Genomic DNA, 26,067 nt, shown 5'->3' with positions numbered 1-26,067 from the left:
GGGTAAAAAGTGCCTGTATTTAGCCTACTCATATAATCTGAAATATACTTCTGTTAATATCATTTTGGTTCGAGTTTTGATGATATTTTTCAATATTTCATTTCAAATGTGATTGTTCCGAATTGTTAAGGATGAAAATTTGGAATTTCAAGGTTAGATGTAGATTATACAGGGTGTCCCTGGACTACCTCTTTTTCTCTCGGGAATGTATAGATGGGGTCAAAATATCACCAGTACTTCATATAACTTTTTTTCCTAAAAGTCTTCGTAACCAAGTTACGGGCCCTCGAAGTTACAAAATGAAAAATGTTTTTCTTTGATAACTTTTCAAGTGAATATTCAAAATCATCCAAATTTTGGTAATTGACTAAACAAATGAAGTCCGTCGATGAACTTTCATGCAGGAGTCAGTTGTTTTGCTACAAAGTCAGGAACGGATTACCCCTGATGGTCCACACCCCAAAACTTTGAAATGACAGATATTTTTCAATATTTTTCAACAAAATAAGGTTACTTCGACAATTTTATGAATAAAAGTACTCGTGTGGAAAGTCGATCGGAGCAACGAGTTTTGATAAAAATGTAGTTCTACTCGACGACATCAAACCCGCTCGTCCACCATTATTTGAAATAAATAATTATCAAAGCAGAAATAATAATGATAACGTTAATTCAACAACATTTATAACAGGAATAATACAAAGTATGCTAAAATGAAGTCGTAAACAAAAAGTACAGTACCTATATGGAAGTTTAAGTCACAATTGTGATAGCAGATATTTTTTCAAAAGAAATATCAAGCTACTCTACTATGAAATATGGAATTCATTCCATATTTTGTATGTACATAATACGTGTGGAATAATCACGTTTCGTGTTGATCAGTTATCTGAATCTCATGAAACTCAACATTCGAATGTTTCAAATTCTTCTTCACAGCTAAACTGTTGAGGAGTTTCACTGATAATTATAATTTTATGGGAGAAATTCTTTAACACGAATCTAAATTTAGCTGAAAAAACGCACATCGGAAAAAATATTTACTATACTAATAAAAAGCAAACGAATGAACTACAAAAACGGCTGCACATGATCAGGTGAAAAATATCCAGGGAATAATTATGTTCCATTTCTTTCACAGATGTTGACAAAAAAACCTTTTAGAAAGTTTTGATAAAAAATGAGAAACTGGAATGCGATTTTGTTTTGTTGAGTGGTGCGTTGTCATATGACTATCATTGTATTGTCATTATTCTATAGGATAGTTTGAATTTTTTTGATATGGCCAAACAGTTTACATTCAATGAATATGCAGATATGCATGTATTTTATGGACGAGCATTTTGTAATGCTGCAGAAGCTCGTCGTCTGTATTCCGAGCATTTTCCCAATCGAACGGTAACGTCAAGAGAAACATTCGAGCGTGTCGATCGCGAGGGCGCTCCTAGGACTGTACGTACCGTTGTATTGGAGGAAAATATTTTGGAAGCCGTCGCTGATGATCCTTCAATGAGCATCAGAAATCTATCAGAACAGTTCCATACATCCAAGTCCACTATTCATAGAATAATTAGGGAACAACTGCTCCACCCATTTCACATTCAGAAGGTACATGCCATGACACCTCAAGATTTTCCAGCACGACTGGAATATGCCAATTGATTCATGGATAGGCAAAGAAAGGATATGACTTTCATTAATCGAGTTTTATTCACTGATGAAGCAGGTTTCAGTAGAGATGGAGTTATCAACTCTCATAATCTCCATATATGGGCCGAAGAAAATCCCCATGGGATATTGCAAACCAAACACCAACGGAAATTCAACGTGAATGTTTGGGCTGGTATCATAGGAAACCATCTTATAGGACCATTCGTTCTACAGGACCGATTGAATGGAGAACGTTATTTGGAGTTCATTCAGAACGATTTGAATGGACTTTTGGAACATGTTCCATTGCAAACCCGAAGAGATATGTGGTTTATGCATGATGGCGCTCCTCCTCATTTTAGTTTGATTGTGCGTGACCATCTGAACCATATTTTCCACAATAGATGGATTGGTAGAGGTGGGCCATATTCATGGCCATCGCGGTCTCCGGATTTAAATCCATTGGATTTCTTTCTGTGGGGGCATCTAAAAAGCCTTGTTTACGCTACACCTATTCACACAAGAGATGCATTGTTGAATAGAATAACATTACATTGTGAAGCCATACGAAACGACCCTGGAATGCTATTTCAAGTACAGAGAGGGTGTCTTCGCAGACTAAGAAAATGTATAGAGAGAGAAGGTGGTCATATCGAGCAGTTTCTGTAGCGGATTTTTCATTTCTGTTTGCTCTTGAGGCTCTTGAGTTTCGTTAGTTAAACGTGTTTGCATTATAAAAATTCGTTATGAACATTTTACCTATCATTTCCATTTTCCTTAAAAACTAATATTTTCGAATATTGGTAGACATCTCAGGATAAATGTTGTTGAATTAACGTTATCATTATTATTTCTGCTTTGATAATTATTCATTTCAAATAATGGTGGACGAGCGGGTTTGATGTCGTCGAGTGAAACTACATTTTTATCAAGACTCGTTGCTCCGATCGACTTTCCACACGAGTACTTTTATTCATAAAATTGTCCAAGTAACCTTAATTTGTTGAAAAATATTGAAAAATATCTGTCATTTCAAAGTTTTGGGGTGTGGACCATCGGGGGTAGTCCGTTCCTGACTTTGTAGCAAAACAACTGACTCCTGCATGAAAGCTCATCGAAGGAATTCATTTGTTTAGTCAATTACCAAAATTTGGATGATTTTGAATATTCACTTGAAAAGTTATCAAAGAAAAACATTTTTCATTTTGTAACTTCGAGGGCCCGTTACTTGGTAACGAAGGATTTTAGGAAAAAAAGTTATATGAAGTACTGGTGATATTTTGACCCCATCTATACATTCCCGAGAGGAAAAGAGGAAGTCCAGGGACACCCTGTATAGCAGAAGAAATGATCTGCGAAAACACTTTTCAGCAAATTGGTACATATCGCTTCATTAAATCCACTTTCCATCATGGAAAAATATTGCAGAATTACTTTCAAAGGAAGTAGAAGAGACTGGAGTTGTACTGCAGTCTCTGTTATTCCTAATTGAGTCTTCAGTATACATCAGACAGTACAGGCCGTTGAAGTGCCAATATCAACAGCAATTTTTTTAAGGAAAAAACACAAGCACTACATGAAAATCCCTAAGGCGCTCTCACAGCAGTGCCTGTGAGAAAGTAGCGATTGACATTGGATTTGAATCACTGGAGATCAAATCCATTCGGACAAACGTTCTCAGGAAGTTTATTTCACATAAACGCAGTTCTCCGGATGAAAAAGTTCTCAAAAAATGTACCGAGTTGAACCTCAAAACGAGGAGCAGCCACAGTCCGTCGCGTATTTCTAATATATACCGCTCTTGATGGAATCAAATTTTCCTTAACACTTCAACACCTCCCGTGGAAGTATCTATAGAAGAGAGACAAATCTCCAACCCCTCTTTGATGTTCTAGGCTATCAAGGTTGCACGTGATGTTCGCGTCTCCAATCAGGAGGACGGCTCTTTTCTAAATGGAAACTTCAGAGTACGTTTGGGAGCAGAGCTCCATACATGAGGACAATACTCCAAGAGAGGTCTGATCTGAGCTTAATAAAACGTCAAAAATTGCTGAGGTGTGTACAGGTTTCTGGTTCGGAATAGTGTTCCAAGCTCTTGAGAAGCAGCCTTTGCAATTTCAGCGACATGATTGTGCCAAGACATATTGATGTCCATTTTAATCCCCAACAAACTTATCGACGCAGAAAGCGGAATTGTCTGACCTGACATTCTTATATCCGGTTCGGAGACATTTATTTTCTTGGAGAAAACGATTGCTTGGGTTTGAATTGGATCTGGTAACTTTCACCCCAATTCGAAATCACTTCTAGACCCTCATTAAGATATGAAACCTCCTGTTGCCGGTGAAGATGTGCCTCTGTAGACGATGTCCTGGAATCCAAATGGTATGACGAGACAAGTGTGCTGTCATCAACTTGTGTCACAAAACTTAACTCTGGAGAACACTTTCATATCAATGTTATATGTTGAACTATAGCTCCAACTGAACCATTGAAGACCATTTCAAATGTCTCATCTCGAATAAAGATATATACTTCGTCATATGTTTTTCTAAAATTTCATGTAGATAAAAATGTATTTCAAATGCTTTCTACCTCACCTACAACGGCTCAGCAAATAATAATTAAGGTCGCAATCTTCGATATGTCTTTGCTTCAGATAGACTATTCAAGTAACACTGCATTGTGAGATTTTAACCGAACAGTTTACAAAACAGCAACACGTGTTTCGCTTTACGATAGCTTTTCCAGGCGTTCCTTATGAACACGCAATGAAGTGTTACTTGAATATTCCATGGATTTTCATGTAGTATTGACAAATTCCATCACATATCTCCAAATTGACATCATCACAGTAAAATATATCTATTATTAGGAAAGAAAAGTTTTGGCTTTCTACTTATTTACCTGAATACGAAAAATGTCCACATATCATACTGACTCGAGACTGAGTAAACCCATTCACATCATTTCAATGTCCTTATTCCTCCCATATCAGATAATCCGGTGTTTTTGAAACATATGCTTCTTCACATATAATAGGATGAAAGCACGTTATTCATAACCAGATCGCTTGTCAATAAACACGTTCAGAGTTTCGACGAGGTGATATCAGATATCTTGTTTGGTGTCAGATGTGGTATGGTAATGGATTCCCCAAGTAACTGGTAGTGAATATACAGTAAATGTCAATCTTTATTCTTTGGATCACAATACGTGATATGCAGTACTCCCAGTGTCTAATGAATTATCAGATGAATAGATAATATCATAGAAAACTCATGGAACAAATGGATTTTTAATTTTGATTCAATATTTTTCGAATAATAATTCTACCAACGTGACGTCTTCACAGAGGTCTTCATGAATGCAACAACAGTTTCATTTCCATTTCCAGAGTTATTTTAAAAGCTGATTCCAAAAATGTATCACAAGTTGTATCAAACTGCTACCGGGTGAGCAACAGTAACAAAGGTGTATAAAAAAATTGAGTAGGAAGTCATATATTTTTCACAAATTTTTACAATAATGCATGAAGAATAAACTTGAAAAATCAATGAATGTAATAACGTTATTATGAAGGTACTGGGTGAACTATCAAGAGTAAATTTCACAGTCTATATTCGAAGTATTCTCTATTGACCGCTGTAAAATGATTTACTCAAAAAATAAATAAATCTTTCACATTTTATAGCACAGTGAGTGACAAGTGGCATGTTCTCCATTTCTAGTCTGATTCAGACATTTTGCTATGAACATTGCCAAGTTTTGAAGTATAGACAACATATTTCGAATGAGTTAATTGAGATTGAAAAATCATTTTCAGACACATACTTTCCTTTATATGTTCTAAAAAGGAGAAAATGAAATTTGAATTCATCAATTCACTACGAAATTCATATAATACGAAAGCACAAACGGAGTTTTCATTTCAACTTTGAAAGTTTAGGAATAATTCGAAAGTTTGTGATTTGGTTCTTGGAAAATCTTCGTCATCGGAAAACAAGTTGAAACTAATCATTAAAAATATCATAAAAGCTATGCAATTGTTATTGTTCAAGATTCATTTCAGAAATCAAGATTTTATTGAACTTTTCCGCCACGGAAAAAAGGTTGGAACTATTAAAAAAGTAATAAAAAAAATGTGTGTTTGTTTACATAAATGAGGCAAATAAAAAAGTCACACATATTTCTTTGTTTTTTACCACTTTTAATTGAGAATGTCTATATAGGACGAAACTGCAGTGACTAGTTATTATTAAAAGTGGTAAAAAACATGGAAATTTTCATTTCTCTTTTCATTATGATCTTCTACCACGTAGTAACGGCTACATCCATCAATTTATCATATATATTTTTGACACTGTCATAGTTCATGGATTATTTGCGAAATAAGTATTATAAAACCAAGCGTTTGAGTGGAACATGTTTTGGAATTCCAAGTGTGGTCGTAATAATCACATAATTGGTATTCAATGATAGTTTCAATGAATTCGAGAACATTCTCAATTGGCCTACGTTTGGTCGTTGTATCAACACACGAAAAATCACCCCTTTCGCAAATTCAATACTCTACAACTTTTATGCTATTCAAATTCTATCCTTACAACTTCTACGTTCCTCAACTTCTGTACTCTTCAACTTCCACGTATTTGAGTAACACTTTATTATATGATTTTAACTGGACAGTTCACAAAACCATATCAGGTGTTCCGCTATGCAATAGCTTTTTCAAGCGTTTTCATACTCTGTTTTTTGAACTCTCCCGTGAAAATCTCTTAATAAAGTGAAAACGTTATAGATTTCCATTATGGATCGCCCAATTCCATCACATAACTTTCATGCTCTTCAACCAGTGTGCCCTTCAACTCTCTACACCCTTCAATTTTTTTTCTACGTAGTGCTTGTTTGTTATACTCTCCATACTTCGAATTATTGTGTGTCATTTTGAAGATGAATATTCCCATTGGTATCATTCAAATTCTTTGATGTTCCTCAGGGGCTGTTGTACGTGATTGCGTATCATTCGTAAAACTTCCCCATTTTCTTAACACAGATCAACTGTTATACCCTTGGGAGAGCAACTGACTATGGAAATCGAATTTTTTAGCTGATTTGATTGACATGCTTTACGTGATTCGCAATGTAAGATCAGTTCATTCTCTTCTTCAGGGTAGTGAGAGCATTTATTTCAAGAACAAATTGACTTTGTGTCACGCGAATTTTTGAGTAGCTCAACTCGCTTTCATTTGTTCGTCTGATTCTCAAGGTCATCTCAGTCTAATCTTAGTGGCACAGGAAAATGAAGAATCAATATAAATAACCCCATTTTTCGTTTGTGATGAATATTATTCGGATCTGATTGAACCCTGTGATAGGAAAGCTATCTATTCACTCGAGATTTTTAATAAAAAGCGTTGATGTGTTTTTCATGAGGCAAAGCCAAGCGATTCATCTCTCCGTTTGGACAGTGTCATTTTTAGAGCCATCTGGTGACTGTAGAAGGTATTTGCAAGGATGTCACACTGATTGATTGCCTTGATTGATTAGATGTCTGAGCACAACAGGGTTTAGTTATCAGTCTCTATATCAATGTATCCTCACGAATTATTGATGAATTATTACGGAACAGGCAATATTCGATTCAGAATTATTATTATTGTTAATAAGGAGACGTTACATAAAATGAAGTGGTTTATAATTGAAAGTATTCAACAACATTTTATTGTAAGATTATCATAAAGTAAAGTTCCGAAACGTAGATTCAAAATCTGTTAACATATGTTGCGTCTTCTCCCTAAGAACTTGTGCGAGCTGAGGACTAACGAGGTCTCACTTATTAACGTGTGATTCCTGGCATAGGTTGGACGATATGGAGTGGAAATTTATCGTTCGGCCTTGCGGTTCGAACCACCGGTCCACATTGTGGTTGATTGAGTGAGTGGAGCAAACTACCCACGTCAACCCAACCGGCTATCTTTCCACCAAATAGTAATTTTTATATATTTTCATCAATGAATAGTATTATTCACTTATTAGTCAGTGGGCTATGCTGAAAGAGAGGCAGTGAACAAATCTGAAGAAGTGAACTTTAAATGTTCAAGCCCGTCTCGGATACACCTATACAGTAGGTTGAATGGACTGAATATTCGACAGGCATCAGTGCAGGAATCTTCACAGAAAATTTCCTGCATATGCAATTGGTAATATAACTGAAAGAGTTGACCTTCAATTTTGGAACGGGCACACTTGCAGACCAGTTTCGGTCTCCATAGCCACTCGTCAGTGCAAGATAGTGGCCATCATCGACGTAAAGTCAATGATATTCCATAATTGAAAATCAAAATTCTTTCAGAGTATTTTATTCCTGGTCTTCAGTTGGAGCGAAAAACCAAAATGTCACTCCATATAGTGGATGAGGTACTAACCAACTGCATATCCTAAATTTGCCCGTAAAGATTCTTGTACTGACGCTTGTTGGATATAATCCAACGCCGTTCGTGGTGTTAGCCAATGAAGTAGTTGTAGCTGATAGGCATCAGTCCATTCAACCTACTGTGTGGGTATATTCCAGACGGGCTTGAACATTTAAAGTTAATTTCTTTAGATTTGAATGATACAATCATGAATTTTTCTGATTATTGTTGCGTATTTGCTCCCGGTTTGAATTAATGAAAAAAGCAACTGAAAGATGAAAATAGAGGGTTGTGCAAGTATTCTTTTATTCAGTAGAACCTATACAAAAAATGGTTAGGTAATAGAAAATTGCCAAACACATTTCAGAATATTGAATTGTGAGTTCACAATCGATATGAATATTTTCATTTTCATTGGATAAGAAGTGAAATAGAAATCTCTCGGGTGAATGCATACTAATTTTTCCTCTGAAATATGGCTATACTGATACGTTACTAAACTCAAAATGATATATGGTTTCATAAAAAAGTATTCCTCTATTCCTGTCATCACAAATGGTATTTTCTCACTTTGCCATTTGAAAGGAAGAATGAACTCATTTGTTTGGTAGCTCATTTGCCTCATTCATGAACAGTTATTCAAAAGTGTTGGCAACGATGGTAATCAGGGTAGTTGTGCACTAACAAATATGTTTTTCCCAATGAGAAGCTTCCGCCTCATGCTAACAATCGGATAACGTTCGATAAAAGTTACGTAGATTACAGTTTACGTCGCATTGTCTTCCAAAATGATCTTCTTTCAGTTTTTCCACTACTTTCTTTCAGGTATAGACACATTCAATTCGGAATTTCATCAGTTCGGCATTGTCTGATGTGATTTGAAATCCCTGAAAAAACGAATAAAATTGAAAATTAGAATGGATAACTATTCATTTTGATTTTCAATTTTATTCGTTTTATCTTGCTTTGCCTAATTATACCAGGCAAGGAAACACTGAAATGAAATTACAATATAATAAAGATTTGCCTATTTTCTGTTCAGTTGTAATTTCATTTCAGGATTTTTTTGCTTGATATAATTGTAATTTTCAGCTATTTGTTTAATCTTCAGTGTTATTTGGCCTTTCAGTGATTTCAAATCATTTTATATCATATTAGATAATGGAAGTCCAAACTAATGAAATTCAACATGAACTATTGTCAACCACCTTAAAACAAACATTTCATTACAATTTATTCTAATAAATTTTTTTTGGATCGAAGAACAAACATTTTGAGTAGAGGCAGTGGGTCCTTCAGTCATATATCTCTATATGTGTCAAAATAAATCAGGATGAAAACCAATATTCATCATAAAGTTTCAGAAATAATTGACACTGTCAAAATATTTTCGAAAATTTCGGGATTTCTCGTGATCAACAACTCGATTATCTGCTGTAAATGGCAATCATTCTAATGATATAATGATTGGGAAAGCGGTTTTGGCCTTCTACTTCTTCATCTTGATACAAGAAATGTGGGAAACTTCCAAAGAAAGAAGGAAGCCATCAATAATTTCGAAAATTAAATCTCTAGGAAGATGTGTAGATCATGCAAAAAAGTAACTTTCAGAAACAAACTGATAAAAAGTCTTTTTTCAAGAGTTTTTTTCATATAAACATTGAATTACACGAACGAAAAATACTTTCGAAAGAAATATTTTATATGAACGATGAATTAAACGAAAAAGACCTTTCTCTATTCAGTTTGTATTCCACTCAAAACCACTCAAATAATTCATAATTACGACTTTTTGTCACGGAATGGGTTGAATTTATCCATGTCATCGATGACAGTACGTAAATTATATTCATTCGCCTATTTGATTTAAATCCCAGCCATAGGAATCTTGTTTAAATTGAAAAGGCTTATTTTTTAGGAGAGAATAATTTTTGAAAAAGAAACTTATTGGAATCAAAAGTGAAAACTGTCGAGGAGAGATACATACGTATAAGGAACTAAATATTTCGAAATAAATTTCGAAATATTAATGTCTCACAACTACCTGAACAGCACTGAAAAAAATTGGATTAAAATTACATAATCTTTACAGATTCTATGACGTAATATTCCGTATTATTGTATGTATTTCATTATCAAGCATATAAAATTATGTGTTCTTGCAAAATTACCCAAAATTTCCAGTTTTTTTCTGATTTTCACAGAAAAAAAGGAAGAATACTATTGAATTTCAATTATATTATGTAAGTTTTCTTTTCACATTGTATATATTCGTAATATCTGTATTATTCGACGATTTTTTATGTAAATTTACATGTCTAAACTGGAAACGACAGGTGTGTGAGTGCGCGCCTCCCGACAATAGCTTACGCCTCAATTAAACAACTGACGAAGCGTCGCGGACATCGCATTGAGTGTTTTGTTTTGTTTATTGTGGTATTACAACGTGGTATAACTGTAAGTATCATAGTTTTATTTACATAATTTATATAATTGCGATGTTTACTTGTATTATTTGCAATTTCCATTGTCATGATGCTAGAAGTTACGATAAACATCTTTTTATTCATAGAAATATGCCAAAGAAAATATTTGTCTGCATTGGAAAAGGTTGTGGTGCACAAATAGCAACGTACAATAAATATAAATTTCATGTATACAGAAATCATCATAAAACAGACGCTGTACGAGATATTCAGCACAAAATTTTAATGAAATGCAGGCTGAAAAATTGTCATTTTACGAAAGAGTATGATAAACCTAATTTCAATCATTTTTTGAGTCATATAAGAAATAAAGAAAATGTGTTCTGCCCTTTTTCTGATTTGTGTACAGTTTCGTATGACAATATCAATAGCTTGAGAAGTCACTATTTCAGGAAACATCGGGAACATCAATTTTTACAGACAAATAATAACGAATTCATAATTGATGGCATGGATATGTCTGACGTGCCAGCATCAGAATACCAAAATATGGAAATTGATAAAGAATCAGATAATTTCGCGATAAAATTCCTCTCTTCCCTTTATTTAACATTACAATCCAAGTTTTTTCTTACGGATAAATCATTGCAATATATCATCAATAGCTTTATCGATTTTAATGAGATTAATTTATCGTATTTAACAACCAATTTGAAAAATAATTATAAAATTGAAGATGCAGTTATACGAGAAATTCAAAATTCAAGTTTTTTAAAAATCGCACATGACAGACAGATGGGACCACTTCGAAGTGTTTTTTCGAGAAATAAATATTATAAGGAAAATTATAGATTTGTTGAACCAGTTCAAGTTCATTTAGGGTATATGGGTCAAAAAAAAGCATTTTTTTATTACATTCCAATATTGGAAACCCTCAAAGCAATGCTTTTTTGTGCAAATATTTTTGAAATATGCTTCAAAAATAAAGAATCTTCTTCAGTTCAAGTATTTTCTAGTATATTTAACGATTTGACAGATGGTTTATGTTTCAAAAATAATAGTTTTCTGAATGAATCCAATAGATTGAGAATAATTTTATATCAAGATGCATTCGAGCCCTGTAATCCCTTGGGTTCTGCAAGAAAAAAATACAAAATCGTTGCTATATATATGACGCTGGGAAATTTACCTCCATGGCATAGAACACAAGTGGAACAAATCCAATTAGTAGCACTGTGTTTTGAAAATCACATAAAATATTTTGGATTTAATTCAATTCTCAAAAATATTATAAATGACTTGAAAAAATTGGAAACAGAAGGTATCCAAGTGAAAAATGAAAATTTCAAAGGTTCGGTAATAGCTGTTGTTGGTGATAACTTGGGCAGCCATCAAATAGGAGGATTAGTTCAAAGTTTTAATTCAGAACATCCATTCTGCAGATTTTGTGAAATAAAAAAATTCAGCAAAGATTGTTTAAAATCTGGCGATCTGAGATCACCTGAATCATATAATTATGATGTTAATATGGCTAATATGTTAAATGAAGTTCATAATGGAATCAAATTCGATTCCCCTCTGAACGAATTAAAATATTTTCATGTAATGAATCCTGGATTACCCCCATGTTTAGCACACGATCTACTTGAGGGGGTTGTTCAAGTAGATTTTATGTTATGTCTTCATTATTTGGTTAAAAAACGGTTTTTTTCGTATGAATATCTGAACGAAAATATCGGCTATTTATCCTTTCACATGAAATCTAAAGAAAGTTATCCTTTCATTAAAAAAAAGATAAGAAGCTAACTGGTAACGCATCTCAGAACTTATGGCTACTGAATGTAATTCCGTTTGTACTTCTTGAGAAAATAACGCAATTTAACAAGACAAGTTGCTGGCAACTGATTTTAAAATTGAGGAAAATTATAAATATAATTTTATCGTTCAGAATATCTGTAGAGCAAGTAGCTTATCTTAGAATATTAATATTTGAGTATTTGGAAGAACGGTTATCATTATTTCCGAATGAAAAACTTAAACCAAAGCATCATTTTCTGAGTCATTATCCATATTTAATCAGAATGTTTGGACCACTACGACATATGTGGACCCTCAGATTTGAAAGTAAGCATAAATATTTCAAAAATATAATAAAACATTGCCAAAATTTCAAAAATATACTTATGTCATTGACTTGAAAACATCAGTATCTACAATCTCTGAATTACAGTCAAAACTCGAATATTTTATTCAGGAATTGTGCTGAATGTAGCAATTTGGATCTGTTTGTAATTGACGCATTCTCAAATAATATACAAGAAATCATTCGGAGAGATCCCGGTTCTGAAATATATAAATTTACTTCTCAAGAAATAAAACTTCGTAATATTACTTACAAGAAAGGAATGGTTTTATGTTACAAAAATACTTGCGATGGATATAAATTGATTGAAATACATTTTATGTTACTAAATAAGACACTTGAAAAGGTATTATTCATTGGCAACCTGAAGAATGTATATTTTGATCATGATTACGGTTTATATGTTGAATATGACCACGACGAAATGCAATTAACCTCTTGTTTTTATGATGATCTTATTTTAAGTGAAATAGTACTAGTAATGAAAAAATCTCAGAAGAATTGGTATTATTTTACTTCAGCACCTCTGGAAGGATACCCAAACGATTACTGATAATTTTTATACCTATGTTGACAATGCAAAATATCTCGGTGGTACTCGTTAACAATAACATTTTGTATATACTTTGCCTATCATTAGACAATACAAAATTTCATTTGATTTTTCAACACTGTCCCAAATTTTCAGTAATTCCAATTTTCACTTCAATCGTTGCTTCTTTTCCCAAATGAAACCAACACTTCTTTTCTATTTACATTTTACATTTTTATATTTAAATTGACATAAAGTAGTATATACCAAGGTTTTGTTTGTATCAAGTAGAATTGCTGAAAATTTGTGCATAATTATAAATATTTTTTTTATTCAATCATATTTTATTACATAGATAAAAAAGAATATTCAATCTCGCAAAAATTTTTATTGCAGATGTCTCTTATATTTCTCAAAGTTTGGGACGTCACCAGGAAGAAAAAAAGTCTGGTATATTTAAATGAAGATGAAGAGGATTTACTAGAGAGAACTATTATGAAAGGTGATTTTTGTTTTATATTTTTCCATACGAAATAACTACATAATTACAAAACTTTATTGAAAATCGTATCTATAGGTACTAATAAATTAATTCTAATTGATCATGACATGAAGAAATTACACTTTTTACAAAAATATGTTTTCCAAAATATGAACACCATGGTAATAATCTACTTTTCAAAGAAAAAGCGAAATTTTGGGGTGTTCTGATTCTTGAATATTTCATTCCAGTTTCCCAGAAGCTTGATATCAATGGATCGAGTTTGGTACTTGAAAGAGATGGAACACCTGTAGACGAAAATATAATTCTCAAGCATTTCAAGAATGAAATATTTATTTTATTAGAACCCTCTCAGCAATGGCAAGAAGATGTTTGTCTTTCTAACATTACCAATATATCAGGAACATCGACGACCACCCTTATAGATTCAGTCACTAATGGGAGTTGTTTACAAGCTTCGAACGACTCTGTTTTGAACAACACGTTATTGATTGCCGATATTTGTCCTGAGGAGAATTTTCAGGAAAATTTGAATGCAGAAAGTGTCAGTAATCTAAATACCACTCATCAGTTCGATTGTAACCAAAACTTTATGTGGAAGACATTCCAAATTCCATGGGAACAATTTTCAAAGCCAATGATCGAATCTTGTGAAAGGGGTGAAAGGGATAAACAAGTTATAAATTACATAATTCATACAGTTGTTAATAATATGAGAGTAATCAAAAAAATCATTCCTTCTTCAGCTATAAAGATTATAACCAAAAAAATTATTGATAAATATCCCGAAACTTTTCGAGACATTGACGAAGATAATGTAGTTATAGGTGATGGTTCTTATTCTGTATTCAAAAAATTACAGGATAGAAACAATTATCTAAACAGACCTCATATCACAAAACGTACAGCAAGTATGAGTAATCCGATGGAGAATAAAAAACAAAGATTATTCCAGAGAGCTGGCTGTTCACACTGGGATCCTCCATTACCTGATGGTGAAAATGTTAGTACTAATGGAAAGATGTCGGAAGATAATCCAGACTTGTTGGAAACGCTCCATGAAACCTTTCCACAGCAAAGAGATTTTCTCAATAGACACCCATCCCGTGAAACCATCCAACAGGAGTGGCCCATTTTATTTTCCAAAAGTGGGGCCTTAATTCACTTCCATAAATTGACTAATTCGGACTTAACACAACTAGGAAAAAAAGCTGCTGAAAAACTTGACAAATTCCTCAAATTACATACCCCTGAGGAAAATAATGAAACAAGTGAATACGAATTACTGACGATTATTAAAATTTTGGCAAGATACTTTAAGGAAAATCTTGAGTCAATATATATGGAAATAGATGTAAGTTAACATTTCACAATAAATTTTTCTTGTAATCCAATATGTCGATTTGTTCACAGAATATTCCAAACTCCGAAGATCTGCAGCTTGAACCTCTTATTATGAAAATTGGTGAGTTATATCATAATTATCATCTAGAATCTTAAAATCGACATCGAATTTGACAGTTTTTGATAAAAACATGATGATTTGTATTCTTGTTAATTTATTCAGATAGGGCACATGAATACCTTGAATAATAACTCCACCTAAAAGTTGAACATTTGATTTTCTAAATATATTTCACAAACTTAGTATCAGCAATGTCCTCATTGTTTCAGGGACTGAAGAAAACAACTTTTTTGTATATTACGAAAAAGGAGCAATAAATCAAAAAGGATTCAGCACTTTCAATGAGGCATTCCAAATAGCCTTTTCTCTTTATTTCAATTTGAATTTGAAGTACCCTAGTAATATTTCCTTAACCATGGAATTCGTGCAAAGATATTTTTTTAAAAATACATCCAGACTCAGGAACAAAATCCAGATCAGTTGGCTTGAAGAGAGTAATAAACCTAATGAACAAAATGAAAAAAATGTAAAATATTCAACAAACATATTATTTAAGTAATGTTCTTTTTACTTACTTTTTGATGTCCTGTTCACTCAAAGTATTTTCACAATTATTGTAAAATACAAATTTTTATTTCATTTTTTGTCAAAGTGACCGTCATGAATGAAAACATTGTTGAGTTTTGTTATATCACTAAATTTATTATTAAACTATATACAGCATGATGATTTTCAATTACCTCAACCTCAGAGTAGTTTATTATTAAATATATAGTTAACAATGCCAGAAAACATCATAGTAGTACCAATGTGCAAGTGTTGTCTAGTGGAACATACAAGAGAAGAAAAATAAGGTAAAAGTAAAGGCTTCAATGTTCAATTCAGAAGGGAGAAGTAATATTACACATAAAACTGAAATTTACTTATGAAATTTAAACATTTACAATGTAGTTTCACATATTTTCATCCTCCAATATGAAATTTCATTAGTAAATTTACGTTTGTTGTGTAAATCCACACAGTAAAATTCATACATCATTGAAATTTCATTAGTTAATTTAAGTTTGTTGTGTAATTCCACACAGTCAAATTCATACATCATTGAAATTTCATTACGATAATTACATACAACCTTACGTAGTCTTAATGTTCGTATTACGAATTTAATGCGTATATATACAGAAATTATTATGTAATGAATTTTACATCAAATGTGTATTATTCCAATTCGAGGACAAAAATACATAATATAACGTTGGCAACTAATTGCCAACGTTTTTTTATGTGTTTTTACATTTTTCTTTTTACAGTGAGTAGGGTGTGGTAAACGTCTGTCAAAAAATAGCTATTTCCCCGGCTAATAAAAAGTTATTGGCCTTCTACTTCCTCATCTCTAATCCAATTGTGATTCAAAAACCTTCTTTCCTGAAAATAATATACCCTCTCAATTTGGATGCAATGATGTATTGCGAAACTAATTTTGATTAAGATACGCACTTTGGCACACTTGTATGAAAATATTCACACTTCATAACTCTTTGATTTTCATTTCAGATTTTCAACTGAATATTACAAAATTCTACATAACAAAATTTGGTTATTGCAAATATATGATTCATAGCGTTAGATTATAAGAATGCAAAATATCTAGGAATCGATGTATAAAATCAATTTCTGATTGAATGTAGGATAATCTATTGTTTAAGTTATTTTCGGTATTGTTGTTGGATTACCCAAAATTTTATTTTATTTTTATATTTTGCAAGTTTTCTGATTTCCCTATTTATACTTTGGTGAAGTTTTAGCAGAGAGTAGATCGACGAAGATTTGTTGTTTTCAGAACATGTACAAGAAAGCTGAGGGAAAAATGGGATGTTGATATTTTTTTTAATCGCTAGAAACATTTTTTGAAAACTACTTACAATCAACGACTTATTGACAAAAAAACAAAAAATTCAATATATTTCTTTGCTGATGACAGCACACTTGTATTGTCATTCCATTTGGATTCCAGGACATCGGCTGCGAATGCACATCTTCGTCGACAGCAGAAAGTTGCATATTTCAATGAGGATCTAGAAGTGATTTCGAATTGGAGTGAAAGTAACCAGGTTCAATTCAATGCCACGAAAACCCAGGCATCAATTTTCTCCAAAAATATAAAGTCTCCCTTCGAACCGAAGATCAGACCTTTTTTAGAGTATTGTTCTCATTTAAAAAAGGAAAACCGGAGGTAGTCAGTAACTACAGGCCAATATCTCTTGTAACAAGTTCCAATAAGGTATGCGAAAAAGCACTGAATTCGAGGATAAAATCATACATTGATAAATATAGGCTTATTTCTTGCAAAAAATATTGTTTTAGGTCTCTCAACTAATGATGCAATTGCTGCACTAACAGGGGAAATAAATGGACACATAGATCAGAGACGGCCGGCATTATGTGTATTTTTAGACTTAGCAAAAGCTTTCGACACTGTTGACCACGATCAGTTGTTGGAGGTATTAAATAAATCAGGAATACGAGGCAAAACACAACTACTTTTCAGAAGTTATTTGAATAGCAGAAAGCAAATAGTGAAAGTAAACAATACTCTCAGTTCTGAAAGAGAAATTACTAATGGTATACCACAGGGTACTGTGATTGGACCTACATTATTTTCATTATATATCAACAGCCTACTTACCATGAAGATAGATGGTTCCATTTACAGTTTTGCAGTTTTCCAATTATCATCTTTACTGATGATAATTGGAAAAAATTGAAAATTAAAGTTGAAACCCAAATTAATGTATTGAAAGACTGGTTTGATCATAAATCACTCACAATCAATTTTGAAAAAACAAAATTTCTATCCTTTGCAAGTTACGAAAATCAACTACCCAACTATAATGAATTAATAATAAATAATAATAAATAACGAACGAAAAAAAAATAGAAGTCCCAAGAACAGACCATATTAAATACCTGGGAGTCACAATTGATTCACATCTCAGATGTGAAGAATAACTAAATCAATGAGATGTTTATTCTATGAATTCAAATACTTGAGATCCGTTGTCGATATCAATCACCTCAAAATAATATACTACGCATTGGTACAATCTAGGCACCAATATGCCATACTCAGTTGGACTGGCATATTAGACATTCACCTGAAAAAAGCTGAGGTATTAGTTATATATGTATAATATAATATTGTATATCTTCAAAAATAAAACATCCTCTTCAGCAAATCGATCATGATTATAATACTCGCACTAAAACAAAAGGTAATGTACAGCTAAACGCAACAAAAAAGTCAATTGGGCAACACTCTTACAAATACCACAGTGCAACAATTTTCAATTACTTACCTGATCTGTACAAAACATACATTCATAAAATAAATAATATTAACCTGATGAAAACCATCTTCGGAAAGTATATATGAAATACTAATAGAGATATTGTTCATGATATACTCATGAATAAATAAATAATCCTCGTTTTTACTTTAAAATAAAATATCTATGTTGTCATTGTTCGTTCATACTCGTTTACTGCTGAATGTATTTTCATTTATATATATATATATATATATATATATATATATATATATATATATATATATATATATATATATATATATATATATATATATATATATAACATACCTTTGTTTATGAAAAATTATTCATTCATTTGTGTCCTTTAGTCTTATTTCAATATTAAATTTTTGTCATCGCCTTGTTTAAATGTAAAATCAATTCTGCACATCAGTTATGCATTGCGGAACTAAAGAATTCCCACGCACAACTTCGCTTTCAGTGGGTTTCTCCATGTTTGTTTGTATTGCTTTGTTAACATGTTAGTATCTTGTGCTGTTGTATATTTATAAATAAACATTATTATTATTATGGAGCTCCGCCCCTTAACATCCAGGAAAGAGCCATCCGCCTGATTGGGGACGCGAATAGCACTTGCAACCTTGATAATCTGGAACATTCTATAGATACTATCACGGTCAGTGTTCCACTAAGAGTGGGACATATCAGAAATATGCGACGGACTGTGGCTGCTCATCGTTTTGAGGTCCAACTCAGTACATCCCGAACTCCACTCTTTAAAAACTCTTTCATTTGGGGAACTTGTTTATGTGGATTAAACTTCGTGAGAATGTTTTTCCAAATGGATTTAATAATCTTCGGCGATTCAAATCCAATGAGATTTTTCATGGACTGCATGTATTTTGTCCTTGAAAAAATTTGGTTTATTCGGCAGCAAATAGGATATTTTTGTATTCTTCCTTTAGCGATTATATAGAACTGTGTTTCAATAAATGTCTCAAAAATTGAATTTTTTTATTTGCTGACAGCAATGAACTCAATTGTTTGTTTTTGTTTCAGATTATGTTGATGGCTTCCAGGCGTAAATACAGCAAATTCAACACAAAGATTTAGAAGAAGTGAATTAGTAGGCACCATGAAGATATCAATAGTTCTTGTATTAGTGGTGAGTGATACTTTTTCATTACCAACGTGTTTTATAATATAATTCGGGTCTATTTTGGGTACTATTGAATGATGCCGCCGAAAAATCGACCATAGCTTTCTTGGTTCCGGAGGAACATTTGGATTTCGAAAACTTCGAAATTTCATTTTTTGCTGCATCTTTTTTATTTGCAGAAGTAGTGAAAGTTTGTAAGCAATTACCCACTCTAACTTTTATTGCACTAACAGAATATGATTGAAGAATTTCTACATAGGGCGTGGTACGTCTTGAGGCACCCTCAACTTTGAAATTCTGAATACGAACCTGTATTTTTTCGGAGCAGATTGTTGATCTAGTTTTTCATTTCTTTCATTTGATGATTATTGAATATATTCAAATTTTTCAATACGGCCCTGATGATCACTCCAATGCAAGCAATTCGTATTCTTTTTATGAACCACGGGTTATCTTGAAACAACTTCACCAAGTAACTGAGGCAGTGAGGTTTTTCCACGTCATAGAATTGTCACCAGTTTGAGAAAAACTTAAAATTTTAGACGCTGCCTTCATTTCGGCTGATTCAAAGCTTATAAGAAGTATCTGAGATAAATGACATGTTCCAATAACCGACAACGAAAGTTACAACATGTTCCTAGTTTCGAAGATACTGAAGTACAGATACGTATCTCAAGTTCAATAAGTACATGAATTTATACAATGAACAAATCAATGATTCAGTAATTTCCTCAATATCCTCATTCATATCGTGACTATCAATATACTCTTATACTTAATATGGTCTGTTCTTAAAACTTCCATACTTTTTCCTCGATTATTTATTATTTTTTTATTATAGTTGGGTAGTTGATTTTCGTAACTTTTCAAAATTGATATTGATTGACTTATGATCGAACCAGACTTTCAATTCATTAATTTGGTTTTCACTTTTGAATTTTCCCGATTATCATCGGTATATATTATGGCCGTATCGTCTACAAAACTGTAAATGGAACCAAGTAGGCTGTTGATGTATAATGGAAATAATGTAGGTCCGATCACAGTACTCTGTGGCGAACCATAGTTGATTTCTTTTTCGGAGCTGAGAGTATTTTTTACTTTCACTATTTGCTTTCTGCTACCGAAATAATTTCTGAAGAGTAATAGCATTTCTTCCCCGTATTTCTGAATTATTTAATATCTCCAACAACTGGTCGTGGTCAACAGTGTCAAAAGCTAAGTTCAAAAACACACATAATTCTGCATGAAAAACCCATTATTCACTGAACAGTGGAACAATCTATAGTAATACTTTTTCCAAAAGTTTATGATTCTAGGGAATTGTAGGATATCAGACCCATTTTCGTCTTTACCTCTTTGTCGACTGTTTTGGGCAAAATTATAAATGAGCAAGCACCTTTTACAAATCATCGCAAGTAACATTATTTCACCCGTTACGTTTAGAAAACATCATAATTGCTCAACAGCATTATTTATATTGCAATGCATAATAGGAGCAACAGCTAACAACTTGGATTTTCACTTCAACGAAATGAATGAAAAAACACTTTTGTTTAATTTCCACTAGTTAATTTCATTTATTTGACCGATTTCGGGTTTAACCCCATTATCAAGTATAAAACAGTTTTATACTTGATAATAGGCTTATACACGAAACCGTTAACTAGTGAAAAGTAGACAAAAGTGTTTTTCATTCATTTCATTAAAGTAATTATAAATTACCATAAAATGGACAAGTCATCAATCACACATATTAACTCAAGTTTTCTGAGATTTTTTCAAATTTTTCGGCAATTGAATCCGAGTACACTTCTTTCTACACAACATTTCGCTAGACTCAGTGAGGGAACAGTTGTTTTTTTTGCAAATTTCTTATGCGACCGTAGCCAATATGTTGAGGTGAATGGAAAAAACTAATTTTTAATGTTGTCTGGCGAACTCCACGAGGCTCTATTTTCAGTCCCGTGAATTTCCTACTTTCTAGTATAAAATAGGTTTATACTTGATGATGGGGTTGAACCCGAAACCGGTCGTATAAATAAAATTAGCGAAAATTAGACGAAAGTGTTTTTTAATCATTTCATTACAGCTTATATGAATCCAAAGAAATGAGCTTTGAATGTTCAAGCCCGTCTCGGATATATTACTGCCTGTCTTCAAGCATAGCCCACTGACTAATAAGAAAAAGCTTATATGTTTGAAAAAGGTTTTTCTGTTAACCAGCTATCGCACCCCTACGAACGACAACCCTCAGAAGTCGAAACATATGCGAGATAACGAGGTCTTACCTTTTAACGTGTGATTCCTAACACGGGTGGGACGATAGCGAGTGAAAATCGAGCGTTCTGCCTGCGGCTTGAACCATCGACTCACACATTGGCCGACTGACTGAGTGAACAAAGCACCCAAATCGAACCGCCCGGCTTCCGAACGACCGATCATTGAAGTGATCATGAGGATACACTATAAAAACACACTTTCGTCTATTCTCCACGATAGTTTCATAACAAATATAATAATAATAACAGGTCTTTATTCATCATAATAAAAATATAAACAATAGCAGCTATTATAGCTGCTTTTAAACCTAACCTTTCAAACAATAAGAAAGTGCAAGGTATCGTAAATAAATAATAAATTATTACAAAATAACTATAAAATAACCAAAATGATACAATCGCGATATGGTAAAACAAAATCAGGGAAATCGAAACCTATTTGATAGCCTGAGGAAAGTGTTATAATGTTGAATTATTGACTCGTTGACATTAGAGCTTTGAGTGTTTTTTTTTAAGTTCTTGAGAGGTAACTGTTTGAAATTTACAGATATGGTGTTATACAATTTAGCTGCCATGTATGAGAAACTACGTGTATAGATAGCCGAATTATGATTGGATATAAACAAGAGGTGTCCATTGCGACTGTTATTATTAAAAGATAATGAAATTTGTTTATCACGTAGATAGGATAGAGTTCCGGTTTGCAATATTTTATGAGTGAAAGTAAGAAGGTGCAGTTTTCTTATCTTAGGGCATTAAGTTTCAGCCAACCTGAATTCTCAAAGGATGAGCTTATGTGATCGTATTTACGGATTCCATACGAAAATCGAATACAACTATTTTGTATTTTCTGAAGACGCCGAGCATTAGTTTGTAGTGAAGCTGGTCCGTAAATGCTATCACAGTAGGCCAGTCGTGAGTGTATCAGAGGCCGAGTTTCAAGTTTTTAGACATTACAAGTCTGTTAGGATATAACTGCCTCAAAATATTGAAAAAAGTCTTACATATGTAATTGACATATTTTATGAATCTAAGTTCGGTGTCAGCCATAAACCTAAATTTTTACTTGCCTCTACAAAGGGAATAGCGTGATTATCGCTGTGAATAGATAGAGATTCACACACCGCACTTCTTCTATTTTTTGGTCCAGAAAGCATAACTTGCGATTTATTTGGATTGAGTTTTACATTGTGTGCACAGGATATATCAAATAGTGATTTAAGATGTCTATCAGTGAGTTTTTCGACCTCTTTAGTTTCATGGAAACTGAAAGAAGTATATAGTTGGGTATCACCGGCGTAGTTGTGAATTTTGCATGTCTGTATGTATTTATGGAAATCACTTATGTAGAGGGCAAAATGAAGTGGTCCCAACACTAAACCTTGTGGTACTCCAAATCTTCTGACCAATGAAATAGATTGTTCACCATCCAGTATGACATTTTGAGTTCGTTCTGATAAATATGTGTCTAAAAGAGATACTGCGCTTCGAGAAAAACCAAAACACTGGAGTTTTTTACACAAGATGAACGAATCTACTGTGTCAAAGGCCTTGCTGTAATCAAGCAAAATGAGATAAGTGAATATTTTTTCCATCACATGACTTGAAAATGTGATAAGTGTCAGTGCTGTTGTTGTACTAAATTGTGGGCGAAACCCCGATTGCACGTCAGAAATGAGATTTTTCTCCACAGAGTAGTTGGAAATTTGATCCTTCATTATCATTTTCAGTGCTTTCGCCATGGTAGGAAGTAAGCTGATGAGTCGAAAATCAGACAATTTGATGGGATAGCTACATTTTGCTGGAGGGGTAACTCTGGCATGTTTCCATGTAGATGGAAATCGACTTGTTGTGATAATGGAATTAAATATAAATGTAATATGCGGCAGCAATTGAGGTATCACCAGATGTAACATACGGATAAGAATTTTGTCACAACCTACAACACTACTTTTGAATTTATTTATATATCTTCTTACTGTTTCTCTATCAATAGTTTTGAAGGAGAAACCATTTTCAGATATCTGTGAAGCATATCTCCCGAAAAAATCAATTTGATAATCTGTGTTATTTACAATGAGTGCATTTGTGAAATATTCGTTTAACAAGTTCAAGTTTTTCATTTCTGGAGGTATGGCAGGAGTACTTTCATCACGAAGTATACTGAGTGATTTAAGCGTACTCCAGGTAGCCCTAGTGTTTGATTTTTTCAATACATGATTCAAATATGCAGCTTTTTCACGTCGAGTTGCATTACCAACATAATTATGGGAAGATTTATAATAATCCCAAGCGCCGGGTGTCCTAAGTCTCTTAAATCTTTGAAAAGCTTTATTCTTGAGTTCGAGCATCTGTTTGATATTGTAAGTGATCCAGAGATATGGCGGCTTGGTTGCTCGTATAGTACGGTAGTACGGTGAGGAGCATGAATATTGAAGAGATGTATCAAATTGGTATTCGAGAAAAATAGCTTACCATCAGCATTGTCCATTGTATACATTGTATTTCAATCAACAGAATGAAGATTATCATTGAAGGAGGTAATATCAAAGTTTCTGAAATCACGATATGTTACATATTTAACATAATCAAATTTCGGTTAATTAATTTCACAACATCTATTGATACAATATGTGGTGGATTATTCACAATCAAAAGGTCTAGTAATGTTTGGCTGACATTAGTTACTCTAGTTGGTGATTTTATCAATTGAACCAAATTGAATGACTCCAGTACATTACTCAATAACTCACTCTTTGTGTATCATGTGTCAATAAATCAATGTTTAGAACACCAACAATAATGAACATATCACTATCGGGAAGATAATTCACAAGATAATCTTGTAATTCACTTAGACAAGTTGTAATGCTGGCGAAAGGAGGACGGTAAACAACTGATAAGACGATTGACTTTCGATTCAGTTTGATACTTATCCAGAGTTGTTCTAAATATGGACTAATATTTGAGTGCAAAAGTGTGAAATTAAACTGATTTTTCATGTAGAGAGCAACACCTCCTCCCAATCCGTCAATATATCAAAACCGGTCGAGAGAGACCTAACATCAACATGTGATAAACTAATATTTTTCAGCATCAATAATGAATTTTTATAATCTAGACAAAAATTAAACAACAGTAGACTTGAGAGGAAATAATTGACATATGTAATTTAAATGAGAAATGTTCAATGTAAAAAAATATCATCTAGTTTTTCTCAGTCGTTGATCGGGTTCTGGTCCTCTCAATATTTTTGTTGCTAATTATATTATGTGGCAGTGGTTGCTTCTTACTTGCTCCATGGCAGTTTACTGACAATACTCGGTGACTCTAACAGTTTATCCATTTTTCCCACGACTTTTTGATCTGGACTGCCTTTTACTAGAAATTGAGTAGGCGTAGCAGGCACGCTGTATGATTTTTTTTCATCACCGGCACAACATTCATCGGTTTCAATATCACGAAGTTGGCCCACTGTGTAGCTTACACTGTTAATTATCAGCTTGTTACCCCTAATAAAACAGTTTTTGTCGTTTTGTTGTCGATGGGTCTGTAGATGCCTCTTCAAAACCTTCAAGTCTTTCCTTTGTTTGGTAGTGACATCATGGGCAATTGAAATTTCTGTTCTTTTCAATTTTTTACAATTGGCCAGTAAATGCGTTTTACTATAATTTGATAGAAACTCAATCTTCACCGGACGATTTTTCTGGTATCCCAAGCAGTGAATATTTTTTATTTGACCTATTGATAAATCAACACCCAACAGAGATTTCAATTTTTCTTGGAGAAACCCAAAAGTAATCTCGTGGCGTTCCTTATCAATTCCGAAAATAATAATGTTATTTGAATTTATTTGACGTTCTAACTTCTCGACTTTGCCCTTCAAAAAGCTGTTCTTCAACTCTAGTTGTCTAATCCTCTCGTAGGATTTTTATATCCTCAGTTGTATTCTTGCCTCGCTCGCATCTATCGCAATTTTCAATTAAGTCCTATTCAGTTGTATCTCATCAATTATATACTTCAGTTCAGATGTAGAAAGACTCATATTTCGATGTTGTTGAGTGTATGGACAGCTTTAGTTCAGTGACTGATATGATAATGTTTTTATTAGCCCTTTTTTTCAAATCTAGTTTAGATATGAAATGATTGTATTTGATTCAACTGAAGGAATTCGCCTTTAGGATGACTCAGATTCACGTATGTATGTTGTAATATATAGAGAT

General features: G+C 33.0%; 1 protein-coding gene and 1 long non-coding RNA gene across 8 annotated transcripts in view; both read left to right on the top strand.

Annotated features, from left to right (window-relative positions):
- Positions 1-26,067, top strand: part of nolo (ADAMTS-like no long nerve cord) — an 875,808-nt gene that overhangs the window by 410,697 nt on the left and 439,044 nt on the right. For all 6 annotated transcript variants that reach the window (XM_074186241.1, XM_074186240.1, XM_074186239.1 and 3 more), the window contains one exon: positions 19,463-19,568. In XM_074186241.1, coding sequence (XP_074042342.1) covers positions 19,539-19,568 — 30 coding nt within the window. In that variant the 5' untranslated portion in view covers positions 19,463-19,538. The remainder of the gene's footprint in view (positions 1-19,462; positions 19,569-26,067) is intronic.
- Positions 10,443-15,797, top strand: LOC141487334 (uncharacterized). 2 transcript variants are annotated; one of them, XR_012468339.1, is made up of 5 exons: positions 10,443-10,523; positions 13,564-13,669; positions 14,625-15,023; positions 15,083-15,134; positions 15,344-15,797. It is a non-coding gene; the product is annotated as an uncharacterized lncRNA (long non-coding RNA). The 2 variants fall into 2 exon arrangements; XR_012468338.1 differs by lacking the exon at positions 10,443-10,523 and having other exon boundaries at positions 13,430-13,669.

Source organism: Leptinotarsa decemlineata, unplaced genomic scaffold, assembly GCF_025532065.1.
Source record: "Leptinotarsa decemlineata unplaced genomic scaffold, Ldec_3_MD MMD2_tig00078422_RagTag_RagTag, whole genome shotgun sequence".
NCBI lineage: Eukaryota > Metazoa > Arthropoda > Insecta > Coleoptera > Chrysomelidae > Leptinotarsa > Leptinotarsa decemlineata.
This window is presented reverse-complemented; position numbering and strand designations above follow the sequence as displayed.